General features: G+C 38.0%; 1 protein-coding gene across 3 annotated transcripts in view; it reads left to right on the plus strand.

Moving 5' to 3' along the window:
* Positions 1-17584, plus strand: part of ASB5 (ankyrin repeat and SOCS box containing 5) — a 102539-nt gene extending 84955 nt beyond the window's left edge. For all 3 annotated transcript variants that reach the window (XM_020997877.2, XM_020997876.1, XM_020997878.1), the window contains 5 exons: positions 2750-2857; positions 4652-4802; positions 4954-5088; positions 11021-11212; positions 16114-17584. In XM_020997877.2, coding sequence (XP_020853536.1) covers positions 2750-2857; positions 4652-4802; positions 4954-5088; positions 11021-11212; positions 16114-16241 — 714 coding nt within the window. In that variant the 3' untranslated portion in view covers positions 16242-17584. The remainder of the gene's footprint in view (positions 1-2749; positions 2858-4651; positions 4803-4953; positions 5089-11020; positions 11213-16113) is intronic.
* The last annotated feature ends 4136 nt before the right edge of the window (positions 17585-21720 follow it).

A 21720-nucleotide genomic window follows, 5' to 3' on the forward strand; every position in this document is an offset into this window, starting at 1 on the left:
ACTTTTAATGTAATATTATCTTCAGGAATACATTAAAGTGATTATGCCATGAAAGACATAATGCTTACCAGCGGGTTATGGAGCCAGTAATATGGATCAAATGGGCTATTGGATGTCAAATGCTCTGCAAACCTCAAAATGCTCTACAGATGTTAGCTGTTATTGTTAATAGCAATAACTAATTTACCTGATGCTCTAAGCTTTACAAACATTTTCCTCACATCAACCTGGTGAGGTAGGTTAGTTGCATACATTATTATCGCCGTTTAATAGATGACAGTTCTGAGGTTTAGAGAACCTGGTGTGGCCCCAGTCACAGGGCTAACAAATGTCAGATTCCAGGTTGTCAACTTTCAAGTTCAGTACTCCTCTCACTTTGCCATCCTGCTGCTTGGTAATGTCTGTCTATCACTGAGGAGGCTAAGTAGAATAGTAGACCTGGGTTCTTTCTAGTCCTGACTTAGAAACGAATTAAATGAACCATTAGCTTCAGCATCATCAGCTCTTTATCCGCCCATAAAATGATGGAGTTAGCCTAGGTGATTCCTAAGGTCCTTACCACTTCTAAACATGGAAAAACTTCATAGAGATTTTGCTACATATAATACTTGACTAGACAAAGGAACCCATGAAAGGTCAGTAGTTTCAGAAGCATAATCCCTTAGAAAGAGGCACATAGTTCTTTGAAGAGGAGAGCCAGCTTAAGATATTCTTTAGCATGTGTTTAGGTATCTAGTGAAACCTGCTATTATAGTATTTGGCAATTTTGGAACCATTCCCCACACTTGCCTACTAGTAAACCCTGAAATGTTTGATGGGAGAGTGAGGAATCCTAAATCCAGACTGCTGTACGCCAATGAGAAAGAGACAGTGCAATGCAATGAAAAAAAAAACCCAAACTTTAGATAGCATCAGAAGACTGAGGTTCAAATCTTAGGTCTCCTCCTTACTACCTGTCTGACTCTGGGCAAATCACTTAGCCTTTGGGACTCACTTTTTTGATATATAAAATGAAGGGGACAGTAAGGTTCCTTCTAGCTCAGTTTCTTCCACCATTTTGAATCTCTTCTTTTCCATTCTGAGAATGACTGATCCTACTATAGTGTTTTATGCTACAGGAGATAGGCTGGAAGATGGTAGTGATAGGTTAGATTAAAAGAAGGTAGAGAGAGTTACAAAACAGCCAGAAGGGCATTTGGAATCTGACAATGTTAGGATATTTTTCTTATGATAGCCAAGTATCTACCTGATAAAGGCTTTTCTCTGTTCTCATTTAACATTAAGTTCTGTCTGCAGATTTGTTTGTTTGTTCATTTTTTCAGACTAGTTTTGAAAAATTAAATCCCCCTTATCAGTAGGCCCTGTCTGGGATCTTTGGTGAAATTCTGAAAAAATAATTGTGTACAGTAGTGTTGTTCAGTTATTTCAGACTGAGGTTTTCTTGGCAAAGATACTCCTCCTCCAGATCATGTTACAGATGAGGAAACTAAGGCAAACAAGATTAAGTGACTTGCCCAAGGTCACACAGATAGTAAGTGTCTTGAGGTCAGATCTGAATTCAGAAAGAGAAGTCCTCCTGACTCGAGGCCTGGTGCTCTATCAACTTTGTCATCTAGCTGCCCTACAGTAGTAGAAAGAGGGTTGTCAGGAGTGAGTGACTACTAGCTAGCTATGTGACTTTAAGCAAGTCACTTCTGTCTCTGGGCTTCAGTTTCCTCATCTGTAAAATATAAGGGTTTTGGAGCAGATCAGGTTGAAAGTCCTTTCTTGCTCTAATTCAATAATGCTATGAGTCCCTTCCACTTTCAATTATAGGTCCTATCATTGTGTATCAGTTATGTGATACTTCCTAAAGTAAACCTAGAACAGGTTTTGATAGTTGCTTTGGGCAGTCTAAGAGCAGGAGTTTCATCAAAGCAAGTCACCAAAGTCTACAGTTATTCCGAATAAAGTTTGCTGATTGCTAGAGCTAAAGAATGCTTCAGTTAGTTTGCTTTTATTGCAATTGAAAAAAGAACGGACAGCACATATGAGGTTTTCTCCCATCCAGGATTGCCTGGAGCACCATTATTATATCTTATAGCCTCCACGAAACTAAGAAACAACTACTAAGAAACACTCTCTCCCCACCCCCTAGGGGAAAAAAAGAAAGAAAACAAGTATAGAATCTCAAAGACCACCAAACACAACATTTTGGAAAATGTCAGATTTTATTAAAATTATCTTGTATGTCGTTTAAAGACAATATAATATACATTTACTGCTGAAGGGCATGGAAGTGCTCTCTTTCTCAGGCACCCTACTTCTAAAGAATTAAACATTTCTGCTTTTCAGCAGATCCTTAGAGGATGCTTCAGAGCAGCATCACATTCTGTTGGAGACAGTTAAAAAAATAAGGGGCATAAAGAGCCCATCAGAGATGGTATTTTTTTGCTCAAAGTGTCAGCCTCATACTTGAATTTAATGCCATGTCAAGTCTTAGTTTGAAAAGTGCTATCACAATAGACAGCTCAGTCTGGTGGGGGCATAAGCATTTCTATAGCACCTACTATGTGCATTATCTCATCTTAAGGGGCATGTCTCATCAAGCATTCTTTTCCCTCCCAGATAAAATAATCTCTGCTGCACTGAAACCTTAGAAGTCTCAAGTTCTCTATCACATTGTTCCTCTCCACTGCCATGTTTAATAAGTGGCTTTGCCTAAATTGTTTCTATCTCATCTTTGAAAATTATTTGTTATCACATTTAGGGATATAATGTAAATACGGTGACAATTGACCACGTCACTCCCCTGCACGACGCCTGCCTGGGAGATCACGTCGCATGTGCCAGGACTCTTCTCGAAGCTGGAGCCAACGTAAGTGCCTTTTTTGAAAACATCCTGAAGCTCCTCCATTGTTAGTCATTTTGTGTGACTACTACTAGATTTCTCTTAATGTTTGGTTCTGATCATGGCACTTTTTTGCTTAAAATCAGTGCTCCCATTTGCCTCATGAGCTGAGTGAAAATTCCTTAGGTTGGCATTCAAGGCTCTCCAAGTTCTAACCCTTCACCTACTTTCACCAGCAACTCCTCTATGCATGCCCTCTTTTCTAGCCCAGCTAGACTGCTGGCTGCATCCTGTGCCTTTTTTTCTGTAGTTTTTCTTTTCCTTGTAGTATTTTTTCTCCCTAGACTACCTTAATCTCACTTCTCTACCTCTCAAAAGCCTACTTATTATTTACCCTCCAATGCCAGTGGTGCAGCGGATAGAGTGCTGGGCCTAAAGTTAAGAAGAACTAAGTTCAAATTCAGCCTCGGGAACTTATTAGTTAGGTGACCTTGAGCAGGTCACTTAACCTCTGCCTCAGTTTCCTCATCTGCAAATGGGGATAATAATAGCACTTACCTCCCAGGGTTGTCGTGACGATCAAATGAGATAATAATTATAAATTAACACAGTGCCGGGCAAATAGTGGGCACTATATAAATGTTAACTGCTGCTGTTGTTGTTATCATTATTTTTATTATTCCCTCCATGAAATATTCACTGAGGCTCCCAACCTGATATGACTTCTTCCTCCTCCAACTTCCCCTCTCCCCAGGAACGTTTCCCTTGTATAACTGGACATCCCTTTATGAACCTGGAGAAGTAGCCTAAGCTCTCGTCACCCACAGACAACTCTCTAAAATAACAAATTGGAGAGTTTAAGCTTTTGGAGGGCAGGGACTGTCTTTTGCCTCTTTTTGAATCCCCGGCACTTAGCACATTGCCTGGCATATAATAGGCACTTAATAATGGTTTATTTGATTGATTGATTGATCGAGCTGGTTCTAATCTGCATTGGTAGAAGGAATTTCCTCAATGAAAGTACTGTACTCCAGTGAAAGTCACAGAACCGGTCAAAAGAAAAAAAATCTCTTCTCAGCAAAGCTGACCATATTCTGCCTTGCATTTTAGATATGTGTGTACTTCTGAAATGCTTTACTAGATTATAACCTCCTTGAAGGCAGGAGCCAAGTCTTACTCATTTTCCTATCCCTGTTGCACTCAGCACAATACCTTGCACATAGGTGGCCCTCAATCAGTAGAGATTGGATTGAGTTGGATTCCCAGACTTCCTTCTGTATACATGAGTTCCTCCTTCCTCAATTTAGCTTCCAATCTAGCACTGATCATTTTTTTGATCCACATTTTAAGCTGTCATCTAATTTCACAGACCTTAACCAGGTCCTTCCTCTTTTGACTCAGAAATGTCTGCATTCCTGTTGTTCTGTCCATCAACCCTAGGTTATTGCAAAAATTAACCATAAAATTTGACTTTACATTTTTATCTGTAATATACATTTTTTGATGTTTAAACCCACAAAAAGAAGAAACATTGGAGGTCAAAGGAATCTTCAGTGTGTTATGCCCTACTGGAATCATTGCTGCTATCCCCAATCCCTTTTTCTTGGGTCTGCATGACAAAAAAGAAAACAATAGGAATTTTAAATGGCCTCTATTCCAATCAAACGTTTTGTCATTGGAAAATTGACGCCTTCTACTTCTCTGAAGTTTCTAAAAAGGAATTCATTCTTCTAAAAGGGCTATGTGAACTTTTTTTTTTACAATTTTTTATCATATTTTATTCTGTTAGTGCTATTGTCAGCTTTCTCTGATTTGTTGTAGGTGAATGCAACTACAATCGATGGTGTGACCCCATTATTCAATGCATGCTCCCGAGGAAGTGCCAGTTGTGTGGAGCTTCTGTTGGAGTACGGTGCCAAAGCTCAGCTAGAATCATGCCTTCCCTCACCAATGCACGAGGCAGCCAGCAGAGGTATGCCATTAGTATCCCAGGTGTATGTAGTACAATGGGAAGAAAGTAAGACCAGTTCAAAGACTGCAGTGCATTTTTTTTGGCTCCAGGAGGGCATTGAAGGTACATTCTTCAGAAGAAGAGTAAACTCTTCCATATTTTATATTGGCAGGCCACTGTGAATGTCTAGAAGCTCTCATATCCTGGGGCATAGATGTTGACCAAGACATTCCTCACCTGGGAACTCCTCTGTATGTGGCTTGTGTGGCACAGCAATACCATTGCATCCAAAAACTTCTTTATGCAGGTAAATTGTTTTTCAATGTATATATATAAAGATATCTATCTATCTATCTATACATGTATAGATGTATTACACACATGTGTGTATCTATGTGTCTAAAATAAGCGTGTGTATCTAAGATATCTATATATCATTAAGGTGCTTTTCATTATTTACTTTGCATTTTGACAGCCAGCAATTTAGCCAAATATCCATTGTTTGGGGTATTTCTTTTTGTTGTTCCGTTGTGTCCTGACCCTGTGGACCAGTTGTCCATGGCATTTTCTTGGCAAATGTACTGGAGTCATTTGCCATTTCCTTCTTCAGTTTAATGCAGGCAGGGGTTAAGTGACTTGCCCAGGGTCCTCCAGCTAATAAGTGTCTGAGGTCAAATTTGAACTCAAATTTCTGACTACAGGCCCAGCACTCTGTGTACCACCTAACACCTTACTTTGAAAGAAACTTTTTAGTAAAAGCATTCTTACTGTGTATGTTAGTATTCAGCTGTCCTGCCAGATTGTCATTCTCATTGGGTCTCATATCAAGAAAACATAATCCTTCTTTTGATCTATGCAAAATGGAATCAGCAGTTAAGTACTGATTTTGGACATAGCCCTCTAACCCTTGGTCATGGCTGCTTGGGAAAAGTAGCAAAGTAAAGTTGCTTAAATTTGAGTGTAACGCAGCCAAAGCTGTCTTTGTCTTGGATTACATCCCACCAAAGCCAAATATAAGCACTTTGGGGATTACCCATTGCTTAAATAACCTTCTCTCCCACTATTGCCTTCTACAGATCCTCCACTCCAGCCAAACTGATGGGTTCACACTCTCCTAAATAGACCTTGCCTGGTTCCCACCTCAGCTGTCTTGCACATACTGCTTCTCTTATTTGGAATGCCCTCTCCTTTCCTCTAAAACCTAGCTCTAGCCTCTCAATCTCTGAAAAATCTTTCCTGACCATCACAACTCGGTTACCTCCTATTACTCAGCGGGCCTGGAATCAGGAAGGCCTGTATTCAAATCCAGCCTCAGACACCTACTAGCTTTGGGACCTTGGGCAAGTCACTTAACCTCCCTCTGTCTCAGTTCCTCAGCTGTAAAATGGGGATAATAATAGCAACTTCCTCCCAGGATTATTGTGAGGATCAAATAAAATATTTATAAAGCACTTAGCACAGTGTCTAGTTAATGTTATTTTATTATTATTATTATTATTATTATTATTATTATTATTATTATTATTTGTTGTTGTTGTTTAGTCATTTTAAGTCCTGTCCAACTCTTCATGATGCCATTTGGGGTTTTCTTGGTAAAGATACTGGAGTAGTTTGCCATTTCTTTCTCTAGTTCATTTTATAGATGAGAAAACTGAGGCAAACAGGGTGAAGTGCCTTGCCAAGGGACAAACAGATAGTGTCTAAGGCTAGATTTGGGATTTGAACTCAGGTCTCCTTATTTCCAGGCCCAGCAATATGCCAATTAGCTACCTAGCATCATCATCATCATCATCATCATTATTATTATTACATTTGTACCTTTAAGATAGCGGACAAATGGGAAATATTTTTATTCATGGAATCCATAGTGTGAATTATCCCAAAAATGGCAGTTAATGACTTTTTTAATACTCCACTGCTATAATTGTCCTAAACACTTGAAGCCTAGCTACAGTTGTTATGTGGATATACTAATGTTTATAGATAACATGGAGCAAGAACAAAATAGTTTTGCTGTTCACAACAAAAGACAGATTGTATTGGATGCCATGTATTTCATATCCTCTCTCTATATGTATATTTAAAGTGTTAGTATGCATATATATTTAATTTTCATCATTTAAGTATGTAATAACGAGGAATTAGATAAATTTTAGCTTATTAAATTACTTCTGAAAGGAAATAGGAATTTGTACAACAAAAAGCAGTGAGGTAGTTTCGTATAAGGAGATACTAGTGAAGACACTTTCTCCATCAATGCACATCTACAATTTAGCTTTTATTTATACAGTCTTAGGGGGTTTGGGGAGTGGGTGGAGGAGGGTGTTAAATGATTTCCTTCGGTCACATATCCAATATGTTTCAGTACGGGACTTGAACCCAGATCTTGCTGACTTCAACCCTGGGCCTTGATTCACTGTGCAAACTGCATTTCATTTAAAAATAAATAAATGAGTACATACGTGTGTGTGTGTGTGTGTGTGTGTGTGTGTGTGTGTGTGTGTGTTGCGGAAATACAGCCTCTTAGAGAAATTGTAAATAAATAAAATTTGAAAAGCAAAATGTATATACAAAGCACTTTTATTTAGGTATTCAGGAACTTCTTTTTAAAAAATACCCAAGGTTATTTTGGGGAGCCATTTCATAAGCTGAAAAATGATGTAGGGAACAATTATGTGGTTATACTTTAACATAATAAAAAATTAATTCATTCATGATGAATTCAGTATGAAAATTAAAATAATCCCAAATATTATACAATAGACTGTGAAATTATAAAGTAATAATGAATATGTGTATTTGTCTTGCATTAAAATTTTTTCCCCATCTCTACTTTTGAAATATCGATTAAGTCTTTACACACTCCCATTGGCCAGTGAGTATCAGGCCCCTTTTGCAAATAGTGCCGTAGATTTACCTGAGACTTAAAACTACCAGAAAGATCCCCAGAAAATGAAACAAAAATTATTGTCTTCCTCTCCGCCCCAAACACTTTTCTCTTGCCTTTTTCCCCCTTTTTTGTCTGTTCTGAACTTAATAGACACCAAATAAGATGACCATTTCCATATGCAACATGGAACAGAACAAGAGGTAAAACTGCAAATTTCTATTACATACAGCTTGCCTTTCCTTTTAAGTCTACAGTAAATTTAACATGTACCTTTCAAAGCTGTCCTGCTTGCCTGCGGCACATTAAATTTCAAAGTAATTTCATATACACTACCTAATTAGATATTTAGGACAACCGCATGAAGCAGAATGGGGCAGGAACTGCTAGCATCTGCATTTTGCGGATCAAAGGGGGAAAAAAATCTAGAGAAGCAAAGTTAGTTACCCAAAGACACAAAGGTGATACATAGAATAAAGACCTCCTGGTTTCCAGCTAGGATAGGATTTATGATTCAACCTGTGGCCCAAAATTTGAGGGACATCTCATTTTGGATTCCACCTTCCTAAGCATTTTCAGGGTATCATTATCCCTGAAACACTTTGGTAGAGCTCTGATCTCATTCATTGGTTACTCCCTTTGTTGGTGTGCTGTTGTAACCCTTCACCCACGTCTAAGAGAATTGAAAACCTCAAGTCTGCCTCAAAGGTTTTTGTCACTTGGCTTTTCTGTATGCTTTATTTTCAAGGTAGTCATACACACACACACACACACACACACACACACACACACACACACACATATGTATGTGTATATATATACACACACACATATTGTATATACATAGTTTTTCCACATAGGATGCTGAGCATATTAAAGTATTTTTTAAAATCTATGCTTTATCAGCTTAAGCAAGACAGTAATACAGTAATAGAAAAGACTTTCTCATTCTTTGTGAGTTTTCCAAGAAAAAAAATTATCTGTACTGTAAATGAAGAGTAGGGAAAGTTGATTCAAAGCAGATCAACAAGCAAACATTAATTCAGCACCTACTTTCTTCAGAGCATTGTGCTAGGGAGACATGAAAATCATTAAGACTTTTTCACTCCAGGGCTCCCCAGTTTAGTACAGTTCTATGCCCAAGTCTCCTCTATCCTTACAAATTCTTCACTCAAACCTGTATCCCAGAAGGCTACTGTCCCATGTTTCTTCTCCCTCTCTCAGCCAAATTCCTCCAAAACATTGTCTGCACATGATGCTTCCGCTTCTGCAGTATGGCTTCCAACACCATCATTCAACAGAAGATGCTGTTTCCAAAGTTTACCAATGTGATTTCTTAAGTGCCAGATCTAAGGGCTTCTTCTTCTCGTTCTGCTTGCCCTCTGTGCAGTACCTGATATTATGAACCACCTTCACCTGCATGCTCTTTCCTCTGGGTATATTGTGACTCTTCTGTTTCTTGGTTCTCTTCCGACATGTCTAAATGTTCCTTCTCAATTTCTTTTGCTAGATCTTCATCCATGTAATGTCCATTAATTGTGTACTTTGTTAATGTTGGTCTTTCATTCTCAAAGAGAACTGGTGACATCAGGAGGGGGATGTTTTGACTTGTCCATGGATTGCTGCTTCCAGACTCATCAAAGTCCAGCGGCAAGACAAAAGGCAAAATGTCTGGCAATGGCCCTAGATGCGGTGGATGACCTTGGCCTTTCTAAATTAAAGTCTAGGATCTGTCCTGGACCTTCTTATCTTTTTCCTCCATATCTGGGGTTCTTAACCTTTTTATTTTTGGCAGGGGGAGATCATGAGTCCTTTTGACAGCCTAGTGAAACCTATGGACTCTCAGAAGGTTTTATTGCCTACATTGATAATTAGCAGAAATGTGAAATTTTAGTTAGAGGTTTCTGAAAATGAAGAAATTTTTTTTCCCCATCCAAGTTCGCAGATCTCTTGAAATCTATCCATGGACTCCAGATTAAGAACCTCTGTATTAAACTATGTTATAGGTGAGCTCATCGGCTCTCATGAGTTCAGTTATGATCTTTATGCAGATTTCCAGATCTGTTCATCCAACCCTATTCTCCTGAGCCTCCAGTTGCCTCACAAACTCCCTATTGGCCATTTCAAACTGAATGTCCTAGGCATCTCTAATGCAAGATGCCTAAAATAAAATTCATTATCTTTCTCTACAAACCCCACCCCAATTCAGAACTTCCTTGTTGAGAGTACCACCATCCTCCCATTCATCCAGGTTTTCTATCCTGATGTCATCCTTAACTTCTCATTCTCACTCACCTCACATATCCAGTCTGTTGCCAAATCTTGTGATTCTTTCTTTAGAACATATATCTCCCTCCTCTCCGCTCAAACAGTCACCACCCTAGTTCAAGTTTTTGTCACCTATTGCCTGGGCTAATGGCAAAAGTCTTCTAAGTGAACTCTCCTCTCCAATCCACCCTCCACACAGGTGTCAAAGTGATTTCACCCTCCCTATTTAATAAACTCCAGTTGCTCTCTGTTATCCCTAGGATCAAATAGAAATTTCTCTATTTAGCTGTCTCTCGTGCCTGCAGTGCTCTTCCTGCTAACCTCTGCTTCTTAGAGTCCCTGACTTCTTTCAAGATTCAGTTACTGTACCATCTCCTTAAGGAAGCCTTTTCCAAGTCTCCAAGTTACTAGTTCCTTTTATTCCAAGGCAACTGTCCATCTAGTCAGTATACATTTTATATGTTCATACCTGCATGTATGTATATGTATACATATATGTATGTATATGTATATTAATTCCTTCAAGTAAGAAGTTGATTTGATGCAATATATTTGAGTTTTTAAATTAATATAAAAATATAATGCTATTGTGCTATTCCAGTAGAGAAACTGAACAAAGAGATGTGTGTGTGGGTATGCACATCAATGTGTGTGTGTGTGTGTGTATGTGTATACGTGTACGTATAGGTATGTTATGTGTATATATGTGTATGCATGCATATATGCACATGCATACATATTCCTGTAGGCTCCCCAGTAAGCTTCTTGAGAGTAGAGATTGGTTTTTGGTGTTGATTTTTTTGTGTGTGTGTCTCCAGGGCTTAGTACAGTGCCTGGCACATATATGTTTGATAAATGTTTGTTTACTGATTAATTCTTAGTAGAAGAGGAAATAAGAGGGACATTTTATAGAAGACTGCTAAGGTCATTTAATCCTGATCTGGTAAAATTATGTGAACCATTCATAATTTCCACAGAGAATTATCTGCATAAATAGACCTAGGAGTAGTTACAAGTTGCAAAAAAGTTAAGTACTTCTAGGATTTTAATAGCCTTTTCTCCATCCTTCTATTTCCATTTGTAGGTGCTGATGTTCAAAAAGGCAAGTACTGGGACACTCCATTACATGCTGCTGCTCAGCAGTCCAGCTTAGAGATTGTGGGTGCTCTGCTTGAATTTGGGGCTGACATCAATGCTAAAAATACAGAGCTCCAGCGGCCTGTGGATGTAGCTACTCCCAGCAGCTTGGTAGAGAGGATGTTGCTGCAGCAGGAAGGTAAGGGGGGCTTTTATATGTATACTTAGCACAATGTTTGGAATCTTAAAGTCCATGGTTTATTCATTTGTGTGTGTGTGAATTTCATCAAGCAAGAGAGTTGATTTAATGTGATGTATTTTGCAGTTTTCAAATTCATAGAAAAACATAATACTAAGGTTCTGTTCCAGTGGAGAAGTTGAACAGAGATTATACTGAGAAAGAATTTTATTACTTACACCAAAACATGAAAAGTTCCTTTGCTACAACCGTCAATCAATCAGTCAATTAATAAACATTTGTTAAGCAGTTACTATCAGCCACTGTGCTAAGTGATGGGAATACAAAAAGAGGCAAAAGACATTTCCTGTCCTCAGGGAGCTTATAATCTAATGAAGGAAATGACATGCAAACAAATACATACAAACAAGATATATACAAGATAAATAGGAAATAATTAACAGAGGCAAGGTACTGGAATTAAGAGAGGTTGGGAAATGCTCCCTGTAGAAGATGGGATTTTGTTTGGGACTCAAAGGAAGCCAGGGAAGCCAGGAGGTGGAGATGAGGTGGGAGACATGAGGGACAACCTGAGAAAATGCCCTGAGCCGTGAAGTATCTTGTTCATGGAAAAGACAGGAGACCAGTGTCACTGGATAGAAGTACATGTAGTGGGAGTGAGGCGTAAAAAAGAATGGCAAGGTAGAGGGCTGGGTTATGAAGGGCTGTGAATGCCAAACAGAATATCTTGTATTTGATGTTGGAGGCAATAGGGATCAAATCTGTATTCTTGGAAATGAATTAGATTAGGAAGAGATTTGATGTAGGGAGATTCACCAGCAAGATATTGCAATAGTCCAGGGGTAAGGGGATGAAGTCCTGCATCAGTATGGTGGCAGTGTCCGAAGAGGCAAGGAGTAGTTTTCAAGAGATATTCTGAAGGTGATATTGACAGGCCTTGGATTCAGATATTGGATCAGAGACTCATGACCCTTGGACCATTTCATTCAACACCTTTCAGTTCTCATAGAGTCATCACACAGGTTAGCTCTACTCAAAGATACTTTGTGAGGGGTCATCTAGTTTGGCTTATCTGGATACAGAAAAATTTCACCAAAACCTTCACAGACAGATAAGAAAAGTCTATAGTTTTCTAAGGATTTTCTTTTTTTTGGGGGGGGGTGAGGAAATTGGGGTTAAGTGACTTTCCCAAAGTCACACAGCTAATGAGTATTATGTATATGAGGCCAGTGTTGAACTCAGATCCTCCTGACTCCAGGGCCAGTGCTCTATCCACTGTACCACCTAGCAGCCCCTAAGGATTTTCAAGGAAATACATGTCACAGCCTTTCTTTACAATCATTGCTTAGGAAATCTGGCTTATTTTTAACCTGAATCTTTCTAACTGATTTCCTCAGGTTCTGTCCCCTGTGGAAATGTAGATTGTATTGTTGTCATCTTCTATATTCAGTGATCATATTTTCCAAATAAAAAATTGGGACATATGATTCAACAGAAAGATTTCTTTTGCAAAACTTTTGTAAAAGTTAATATTCTTTTCTTGAAATTGAGACTGGCCTAATAAATATAGGATATATTGTCATCGTTTCATTATTGTTTGCTGTTGAATATAGACAGTCAGTTAAGGGACCTCATGTCTTCTTTAAATGATCCTAACTGTATTTGGCATATCTGTGTTCAGCTCTGGGCACCACATTTTAGGAGAGAGGACCCTGATAATCTGGAAAACATTCAGAACAGGTTAAACTAGGATAATGAAAAGCCTTGTGATCATGCTGCTGATGGATAAAATTGGTTGTTTGGCTTATAGAAGAAGAGACTTAAGGGAGCCATGAAAACTATCTTCTAAGTATTTGAAGGGCTGTCATATAAATGAGGGATTAATTTGTTTCTCTTGCTTCCGAAGGGCAGAAGTTTCAGAGAGGTAGTTGTGGGCTATATGTCCAACTTCTAATAATTGGAGTAACCCCAAAGCAAAATAGATTATGGGTTTGTCCTCATTTAAGGTCTCCAGACAAAGAGTAGATGACCACTTGCTAAAGTCATTAGTGGGGGGGATTTTTAGTGAGATGAGCTGGGTCAGATTGCCTTTGGAGTGCCTTCTAACTCTTAGATCTTAGGATATGTGATTCTTTTAATTCCTCATAAATCCAACATGGAATTCATTTTGAGGACACTCCATCTCTCTTAATCCTCTCACTGCTGGGATTAATTATATGATTCACAAAAGTAACACACAGATCCCAAGAAATTTAGAACTGGAAGTGACCTTGGAGGTCCCATTGTATTGTCCACCCCTATTCATTTTGCAGATAAGAAAATTGAGACCCAAAGAGACTAAGTCCCAAGGTCACACAGAAGTAGAACCAGGGCTCCAGTGTAGATGTCCTGCCTACCCCCACCTCCTACCCCACAGTAGAGAGCTCTTTCAACTATGCCATGTACTTTAAAAATAAATAAATAAATGCACACATATATAATTAAATGCCATTAAAATGTAAATTGACTTAATAGGTTGTGACATAAGCTAGAGAAAGAAAGGAAGTAATTTTGACGAAGAGGATAAAGTATGGCTTAGGTTTTATTTTAAATATTAAGTGTAGTAGTGAATAAAAACGTTCCTGTTGAAATATAAATACTGTTTTCTGTCATAAATATAAGAACTTTAGAAGTCTGTATATTATTTTCTAAAGAACATAATATCTAGGAAATATGTAAGTTATTTTTCTGAGAAAATAGACAAACAGCTTGATTCAAACTGTCTATAATGATGCCTTGTTGATTTTCTCATTCTTTAACTCAACAAAGATTTTGATATTCTTTGCTTTTATTACTAACATATCAATAAAGCCAACTACCTATGTGACCTTGGGCAAATCTCTTTGCCTCTGGGATCCACTTTCTTCATCTGTAAAATTAGGGGTTAATTAGTCACTCTACAATTATTAACCGTCTACTATCGGCCAGGTGTTGTGTTAAGCACTGGTAATACACAGACACAGACACAGACACACACACACACACACACACACACACACACAGAGACACACACACACAATTTACCTTCGGGGGTGTGTGTGTGTGTGTGTGTGTGTGTGTGTGTGTGTGTGTGTGTGTGTGTGTGTGTGTGAAATTGCTCTTAAAGGCTGATAACAGTCTAATGGGGGTAGAGTAGCTGATCTCTAAAGCTCTTCTAGCTCTAAATATGCAACCCTGTGAACTCATGCTAAATTCCATTCTAATCTCTATATTTATACTTTCTCTCATGTATCTTTTAAAAAATACTTATAATCAATGTGGATACTGTACTTCTAGTGCTGATTTTTTTCCTTTGCATTATTTTGTCATATTCTTTCCATTTAATAATAATAATAGTGCTTACTATGTGCCAGGCATTGTGCTAAATACTTTACAATTATTATTTCATTTGAGCCTCACAACCACCCTGGGAGGTAGGTTCTATTATTATCCCCATTTTGTAGATGAGCAAACTGAGATAAGTGAGTTAAGTGACTTGCCCAGGGTCTCACAAGTAGCAAGTGTCTGAGGCTGGATTTGAACTCAGGTCTGTATTGACTCCAGGCCTGGTGCTCTATTGACTGTACCACCCAGCTGACCCTAGTTCAGTTTTGGAAAAGGATAATATGTAGTTCTGTTTCAGTCTTTGCTTAGTAGTTTCTGGAAACTTGTACTGCTTTAATTCAACAAGGTTTTATTAAGTGTCTACTATGTGCAAAATGAGAGGCCAAAAGTAATAACCATAGAGCTGACCTAGGAGTTAGGAAGACCTGGTGTCAAGAGCTGCCTCAAGTGCTCTCAGTTTTCCAGGTAATTCTTTAAGAATGTAAATTATGAATGAATTAAGTTGCATGTAAGTTTGGCTAGTTTGTATTACTGAAAGAGTTTACAGATAGAAGTTCCCCATACCAGTAAAATCACAGGTCCAGGTCCTTCCTTCTCCCCTACAACCCCCAGACGTGCTCATCTCTGTGCTAGGTGCTGAGTACACCAAGACCAAAGGAAAAAAAGGGGGGTGGAAAGATAGGTCCCACCTTCATTCTCAAAGCCTGAAATCTCATCAACTCAGTCTAAACACAAGGAGGAAACGTTTTCATCCATGTGTAAAAATTTATACGTGTTTATGCTGTTATAGTGGAATAAAGAAACCAAATAGTTACATCCAGATAATGATTTATTTAGCAACACATGCATTTTCAGAAACAAACCAGGACCAAGGCTCTTGGTAGACAAGGCCAATGACCATTGATTTCTACACAGTTAATATACAATTTGGAGGGTATGAAAGATAGGATTATAGGGATTGAGACACCTGGTTTCTTATTGGTAGAGAGGATCAAGGGACACGGAGGTGAGAGGGAAAGGGGTGGTTTTGTGGCATTCCTTCTTGTGACTTCTTCAAAATCAGGTGACTTACAAGCAGCTAAAACTCAGCTTCACAAAATGGTGGTTACTCGTGCTATTTTTTAATGTAACAACACATGTTCCCCCTTCTCAGGCCTACGTATAGATGTTGCAGTAAATTTCATTTCAAATCACATGCTTCTCCCCAGTTTGGAAAAGTACTATTTTTGGTTAAATTTCCCCTTGGGTCCATTCACAGTCCTTTTTTTGGCTTATATATACTAGCCTCACTTCTAAGAGCAAAATTAAATCCTTATCTTGTACTTCAGAAGCCAGAAAATTAGGAGTGTAAACCACTACTTTTATTTCAGCTTCGAGAGGCAATTTTTATCCAGGGATCTGAACTCTTATCAATAAAATGTACCGTAGAGCATATCATCTGTTGTGTGATATTTTGTTGAAGGGTTTGATAAAATGCTGAAGCACAGAAAATCTACATAGGCCTTGATTGACAAAACCCTCCTGTACTTTATTTATAGCCACCCCGAGCTCTCTGTGTCAACTTTGCCGGCTGTGTATCCGCAACTGTATAGGAAGAGCAAGGCTACACCTTGTTCCCCAACTCCAGCTTCCAACGCTCCTTAAAGACTTCCTACAATACCAATAAAGCAGTAAACTCACCCTTGATGACTCAAAAAGCGATGTTGATGTTTGTTCTCTAGAATGCTGTATGTGTCCTATCCAGATGTCCTGGGGATAAGGTAAAATAGGGTGTGAGAGCCCTCAGCGATGTGTAGATAGCTATAGCTTAATATCTGTTAATTAATGTTGAATTATTTTGGTTGATGCTAACTATTCTTTAAAGGTATTTTATGTATTGAGGCACCATTTGTTTAGATTTTATTAGCTAGTCCAGAGAATACCTTTGTTGATGTAAAAAATAATCCTTTATCTTTCATATAATCTAATCTTTAAACAAACCGAAATGCAAACTCTTATAACTGTTCAAACTACATTACACTGTAAATTGTGATCTGTATTTCTTCAGATGTCTGGTTAGTGGCTTAGTTTTATCTACCAAATCTATTTATTGCAGTTTGTTTGTTCTTTTGTATGACTGTAGGCTGTGAGTGATGCTTTGGAAAGAATAGCAGGGAAAGATCTTGAATCTGAGCTGTACTGTATTAAAGGAAATTCCCTGTATTGAATTTTTTTTTGTTTTTTACTTTTTCATTCTAAGAAACATGTTGAAAAGGAAAGATAAGATAGTTTTCACTCTAAAGAATCTACAAAGGATACTAAACACTTAGAAAGCCACGAAGAGCCTAAATGGGGCTTGTTAAAGAAATAAAACTATCCAAGGTGAACTGGCCTGAAATACTATCCTGACCAGTAGAACTACCTGCTAGGATCTCCATGCCTGTCACTCACCTGTCACACCTCCTCCTTCTGAGGGACAGATTACTGTATTAGAGATTTCTCCACACCGTTTACATATATCACTTTAAGAGCCCAGGAGCAGATTTCAGGAATTGTGAAGTAGATGCGGTAAGCCAAGCAGGTAGGACTGACACTTGGTGAAATTGATTAAGAAGCTATAATGTACACTCCTCAGTCTCCAGGGGATAGGCCAGTCCAGCACTGAATAAAATGCAAGATACACCTTTTATAAGAATCTGCTGAAAAATTACATAGTTTTAAAAAGAAGTACCAGTAGAGTACTAATATAAGCTAAAGCAGTATCAAAATCTGTAACACTGTATCCAAACCTCATTAATGGTGTTTTGTTGTTGTTTACAATAAAAGATAGTGTTTGCTCTATGTATAGACAATAATGAATGGATGGGATGGGGGTGGGAGAGAGGGGAGTGTTATGAATATGGGGGTTACTTCTATACCAGTGGTGCCTGCAAGGGTAAATATGACTGTATTCATCCCTTGAGTTGTAAGTATATTTGAGTGAAATGTAAAATATTCTTAATAAACTCTGATTTTTTTCAAAATTTTGTATTATTGATGTGGTGTGTGTTTTAATGAAATCATAAGGTTTTTGTTTGGTTTTTAGTTAACTACAGTGCTTCAGAGGTTGAACTAGTGGTAAAGACGTTGGTCAGCTCTAAGTGAATAGATATTTCATATTTTTCTAGCTAGCAAACACCTGAGAAATACTATCAGTTATTTTGTGAACTACCAAATGATTAGCAACTTAGTTTGGGAAAGCTAAGTAAGTCACAAAGACACTCAATATTTCACACCATGTCTCTAACTAGACCTGTTGTGTACCTACTACCACCCAATGACCAAACCAATGACTACCAAGAACTCTTTATCCCATAAATGGTAATTTTCAAGACCTTTAGTTGTCAAGCTTTTGAATAGTAAGAACTTAGGTTACAGGTGTGGTATCACCCATCCTTTGCAGCAGTGTTCTCCAGAAATTTACCCTAGGTTCAAAGCTCAGTGAATTTCTACCCACCAGAAATCACAGTTCACTCATCCCTGCCAGTGTGTTTGTTCTTACTAGTGATATGGTTGATTCAAAGTGAAGGCGTGTGAGAAAAGTTGCAATAGAAAAATTTCCCCAAATCTTGGGGACACAAGTCTACACATCATCACAGAGGGAATAGTGTACACACTCAGGATCCGTGTGCAAGGAACAACATCAGGAAGATGAATTCAAGTCCTGCCTGACTGGTTGGGTGACCCTGGGCAAATAAATTGCTTAAGCCCTCAGCCTTAATTTCCTCATCTGTAAAATAAGGGGGAATTGGACTCAGTGGCCTCTGGTGTCCCTTCCTGCTCTATATATGATCCTTTTATCATTATCTTTATTAAGTTGGTTATTTTACATATATATATGTATATATGTGTGTGTGTGTGTGTATATATATAAAGTTGGTAACAGTAATGGTAATTGTTATATATGGTAATAAATCCATCCATTAAGCATCTTGATGTCAGGGATTGTTTTGTTTTTGTCTTTGTATGCCTGATGCCTACCACAGTTCCTGGCACATAGTAGGTGCCTAATTGATGCTTGTGAGTTGATTGGTTAATTTGTATAACTCCAGAGTTTACAAAGCAGCAGCTAGGTGGTGTAGTGGATAGACCACTGAGTTTGAAATCAGGAAGGCTCATATTCATGAGTCCAAATGTGGCCTGAGACACTTACTAGTTCTATGACCCTGGGCAAGTCACTTAACTTTGATTGCCTCACTTTCTTCATCTGTAAAATGAGCTGGAGAAGGAAATGGCAAACCATTCCATTATCTTTGCCAAGAAAACCCCAAATGGGGTCATGAAGAAGTGCACTTGACTGAAAATGACTCAATAATAACAATAGTTTATAAAGTGCTTTCCTAATAACCCTACGTGGCAGGTAATGTAAATATTATTATTTATTATATTAATATTCAAAGTAATACTCATATAAGTATAAAATAAAGATGAAGAAACTGAGACTCAGAGCAACTAAATGACTTACTGATGTTCATAATGTAATTGAATATACGAAATACAGTTAAACTCTTTGATGATTCCAGGTCATTATTTTGAATATCAAGTAATACATAATGATTACCCCCCTGAGTTCTTGAGGCATGGAGGGATGTTTGCCCCAGTATGAAACGGCTACAAGCTACTTACTCTCTGCATTCTCTTGTCTACTTTTTATTATTTTTTTCTCTTACTATCAGTGTGTCAATGATTAATTCTTGCAGCTGCCACTGAGCCTTCTAATCTATTTTGGGCTTGGTAAATAAAGAGTTAGAATTATGTGTCAATTAAAGGAAATAGACTCTGAGTCAGAGCTTGAAGGTGCTTCTCCTAAAAGTAAAGTTTGTAATAAATTCTAGTGTAGATTTTGTGATAGATTTTGTTAGTTCAGAGGACTTTTTTCTTTTAATTTTTTTCGGGGGGTCTTCTGTGGTCTTACTTATATTCCTGAAAGGCTCAAATTACCGTGTACATAACCTATGGATAGGTCCAAAACAATAACACAAAATATTTTTTAAAATATTTCAAACTTTATTAAGGATATTTATCATTATGTAGATTTTCCAACTATAGGTAATCTTGTATTAAAAAATTAAAGCATCTTTGTTGTACATTAAATGCTAAATGGATAGTGACCTGGAAATACCCCTATTATAAAGGCTTGTTCCTTCATCAAATTCATTTCATTCAATCAACAAATATTTATTGAAAATTTGCTGTTTTCAAGGCACTGTGAATCTGTTTCATCTAGATGGGCAAAGCATTATTAGTCCTAAGGCAGCAGAGCTCTGGGACAAAACCCCTGGATCTGGTTTCAGAGGACCTGAGTTCATGTCCTGGCTATGAATTCATTATTTGTGTGACCCGGGCAAATCAGAGGGTCAGAGAACTGAAAATGATCTCAAAGGCCATCTAGTCGAATGCCCTCCTTTTGCCAATGAGAAAAATACATAGGTAGTAGTAGGAGAGCTGGAAGGTAAACCTCTGGGCCCAAGTCCAGGCATCTTCAAGGCCTCATTTTTCCTTATTTATAAAGTGAGTTGAATTCTCTGGTCCCTTCCAGCTCTAAATCTATGTTAATATGGAAGTAGTCTCATATAAAACTAGATGTGATGATTGAATTAATTTTTTAATGAGAATCCTATCCAAGTTCATTTTCAAATAAGCAGTAAAACCAAAGATGGATTTAAAAGATGAGTTAATACACAGCACAAGTTTCATTTTTTTAATGAGAATCCTATCCACATTTATTTTCAAATAAGCAATGAAACCAAAGATGGAATATAAAAGATGAGGTAATACATGGCACATGTTTCCTATTTCTCCTGTTGTTCAGTCATTTTTCAGTCATGTCCAATTCTTCATGACCCCATTTGAAGTATTCTTGACAAAGATGATGGAGTGGTTTGCCATTTCATTCAGCTCATTTTACAGATGAGGAAAGTGAGGCAAACGAGGTTAAGTGACTTGCCCAGGGTCACACTGCTAGGAAATGTCTGAGGCCAGATCTGAACTCAGAAAGAGGAGTCTTCCTGACTGTGGGCCCAGCATTTTCTCTACTGTGCCACCTAGCTGTTCCCTTTTTCCTATGGATCAAAGAAATGCAGTTTCTAGAATGACATTTTAAGTTTCAGCATGTATTTTTTGCCTTATTTTGAGTATTACTCTCTAGTCGGAAAATACCTTCTCTTCTCACACGCTGTCAGCATCATTATTCTGGCCCTCATCACCACCTAACTAATAGCTTCCTTCCTAACTGTTCCTCTAGCCTCCAGTTTCCCTCTTCTTCAATTCATTTTTTACACAGGTGCCAACATTAATTTACCTAATGCATAGATCTGACCATGTCACTCACCTGCTAAGAAATCTTCAGTGGCTTATTACTCATAGGGTAGAATAAACTCAGTAGCCTGGCATTTCAGACCCTCCCCAGTCTGGTTCCAAATGACTTCACCAGCCTTATTTCACTCCCTTTTCATACATTCTCTACTCCTCTCTGCCCTAGTAGTTGTTCTTGGAATACCTACCTAACCAAGGAGCAGAAGCCAACCCTTTGGCAAATAATATCATCCTACTTTCTGATACTGTGTTGAGCTCATTATTGATTTCCTTTCCATTGTTAAGATTATTTGTGGTAAGAATTTGTTTCTATACTTTACGGGAAATATTTTTAGTGATAATTGAATATGGTACTATTATTTCTAAACATTATTAAATTCTAATCTTTTAGTTATAAAAGATTACTTATTAAATTACTTATTAAAATATGGATCTCTTTGCCAAAATTATTTCAAAAGTACCGGAGAAAGTTATTTATCTGACTTTGAACAAACCCTACGTGGAACAAAGTTTTGGCAAGTAGGGATGAGATAAGATGCACCATCGCTTACATTGAAGTTAAATTGATAGAATAACCCTGTAAATATGGAGAAGGAAAGTGGTCTGATCAGGAGGCAGAATACTGCCTGGCCTCCTGTCCTGGTTGTTTGTGGGGAGTCTCCTCTGTGGGATGGGCAACAGCTCAGACAGATGGATTTATTCCATGGGTGCTGGAGGTGGCTGCCTGGGAGGGTAAAGAAAATGCCAAGGCTAGCATTCCACGGTTGTTAGTGACTGTGCTGCATAAATTAGACTGCCAATGCAGTCAGTCT

This window comes from Phascolarctos cinereus, unplaced genomic scaffold, assembly GCF_003287225.1.
Source record: "Phascolarctos cinereus isolate Bilbo 61053 unplaced genomic scaffold, phaCin_HiC Scaffold_9;HRSCAF=440, whole genome shotgun sequence".
Taxonomy (NCBI): domain Eukaryota; kingdom Metazoa; phylum Chordata; class Mammalia; order Diprotodontia; family Phascolarctidae; genus Phascolarctos; species Phascolarctos cinereus.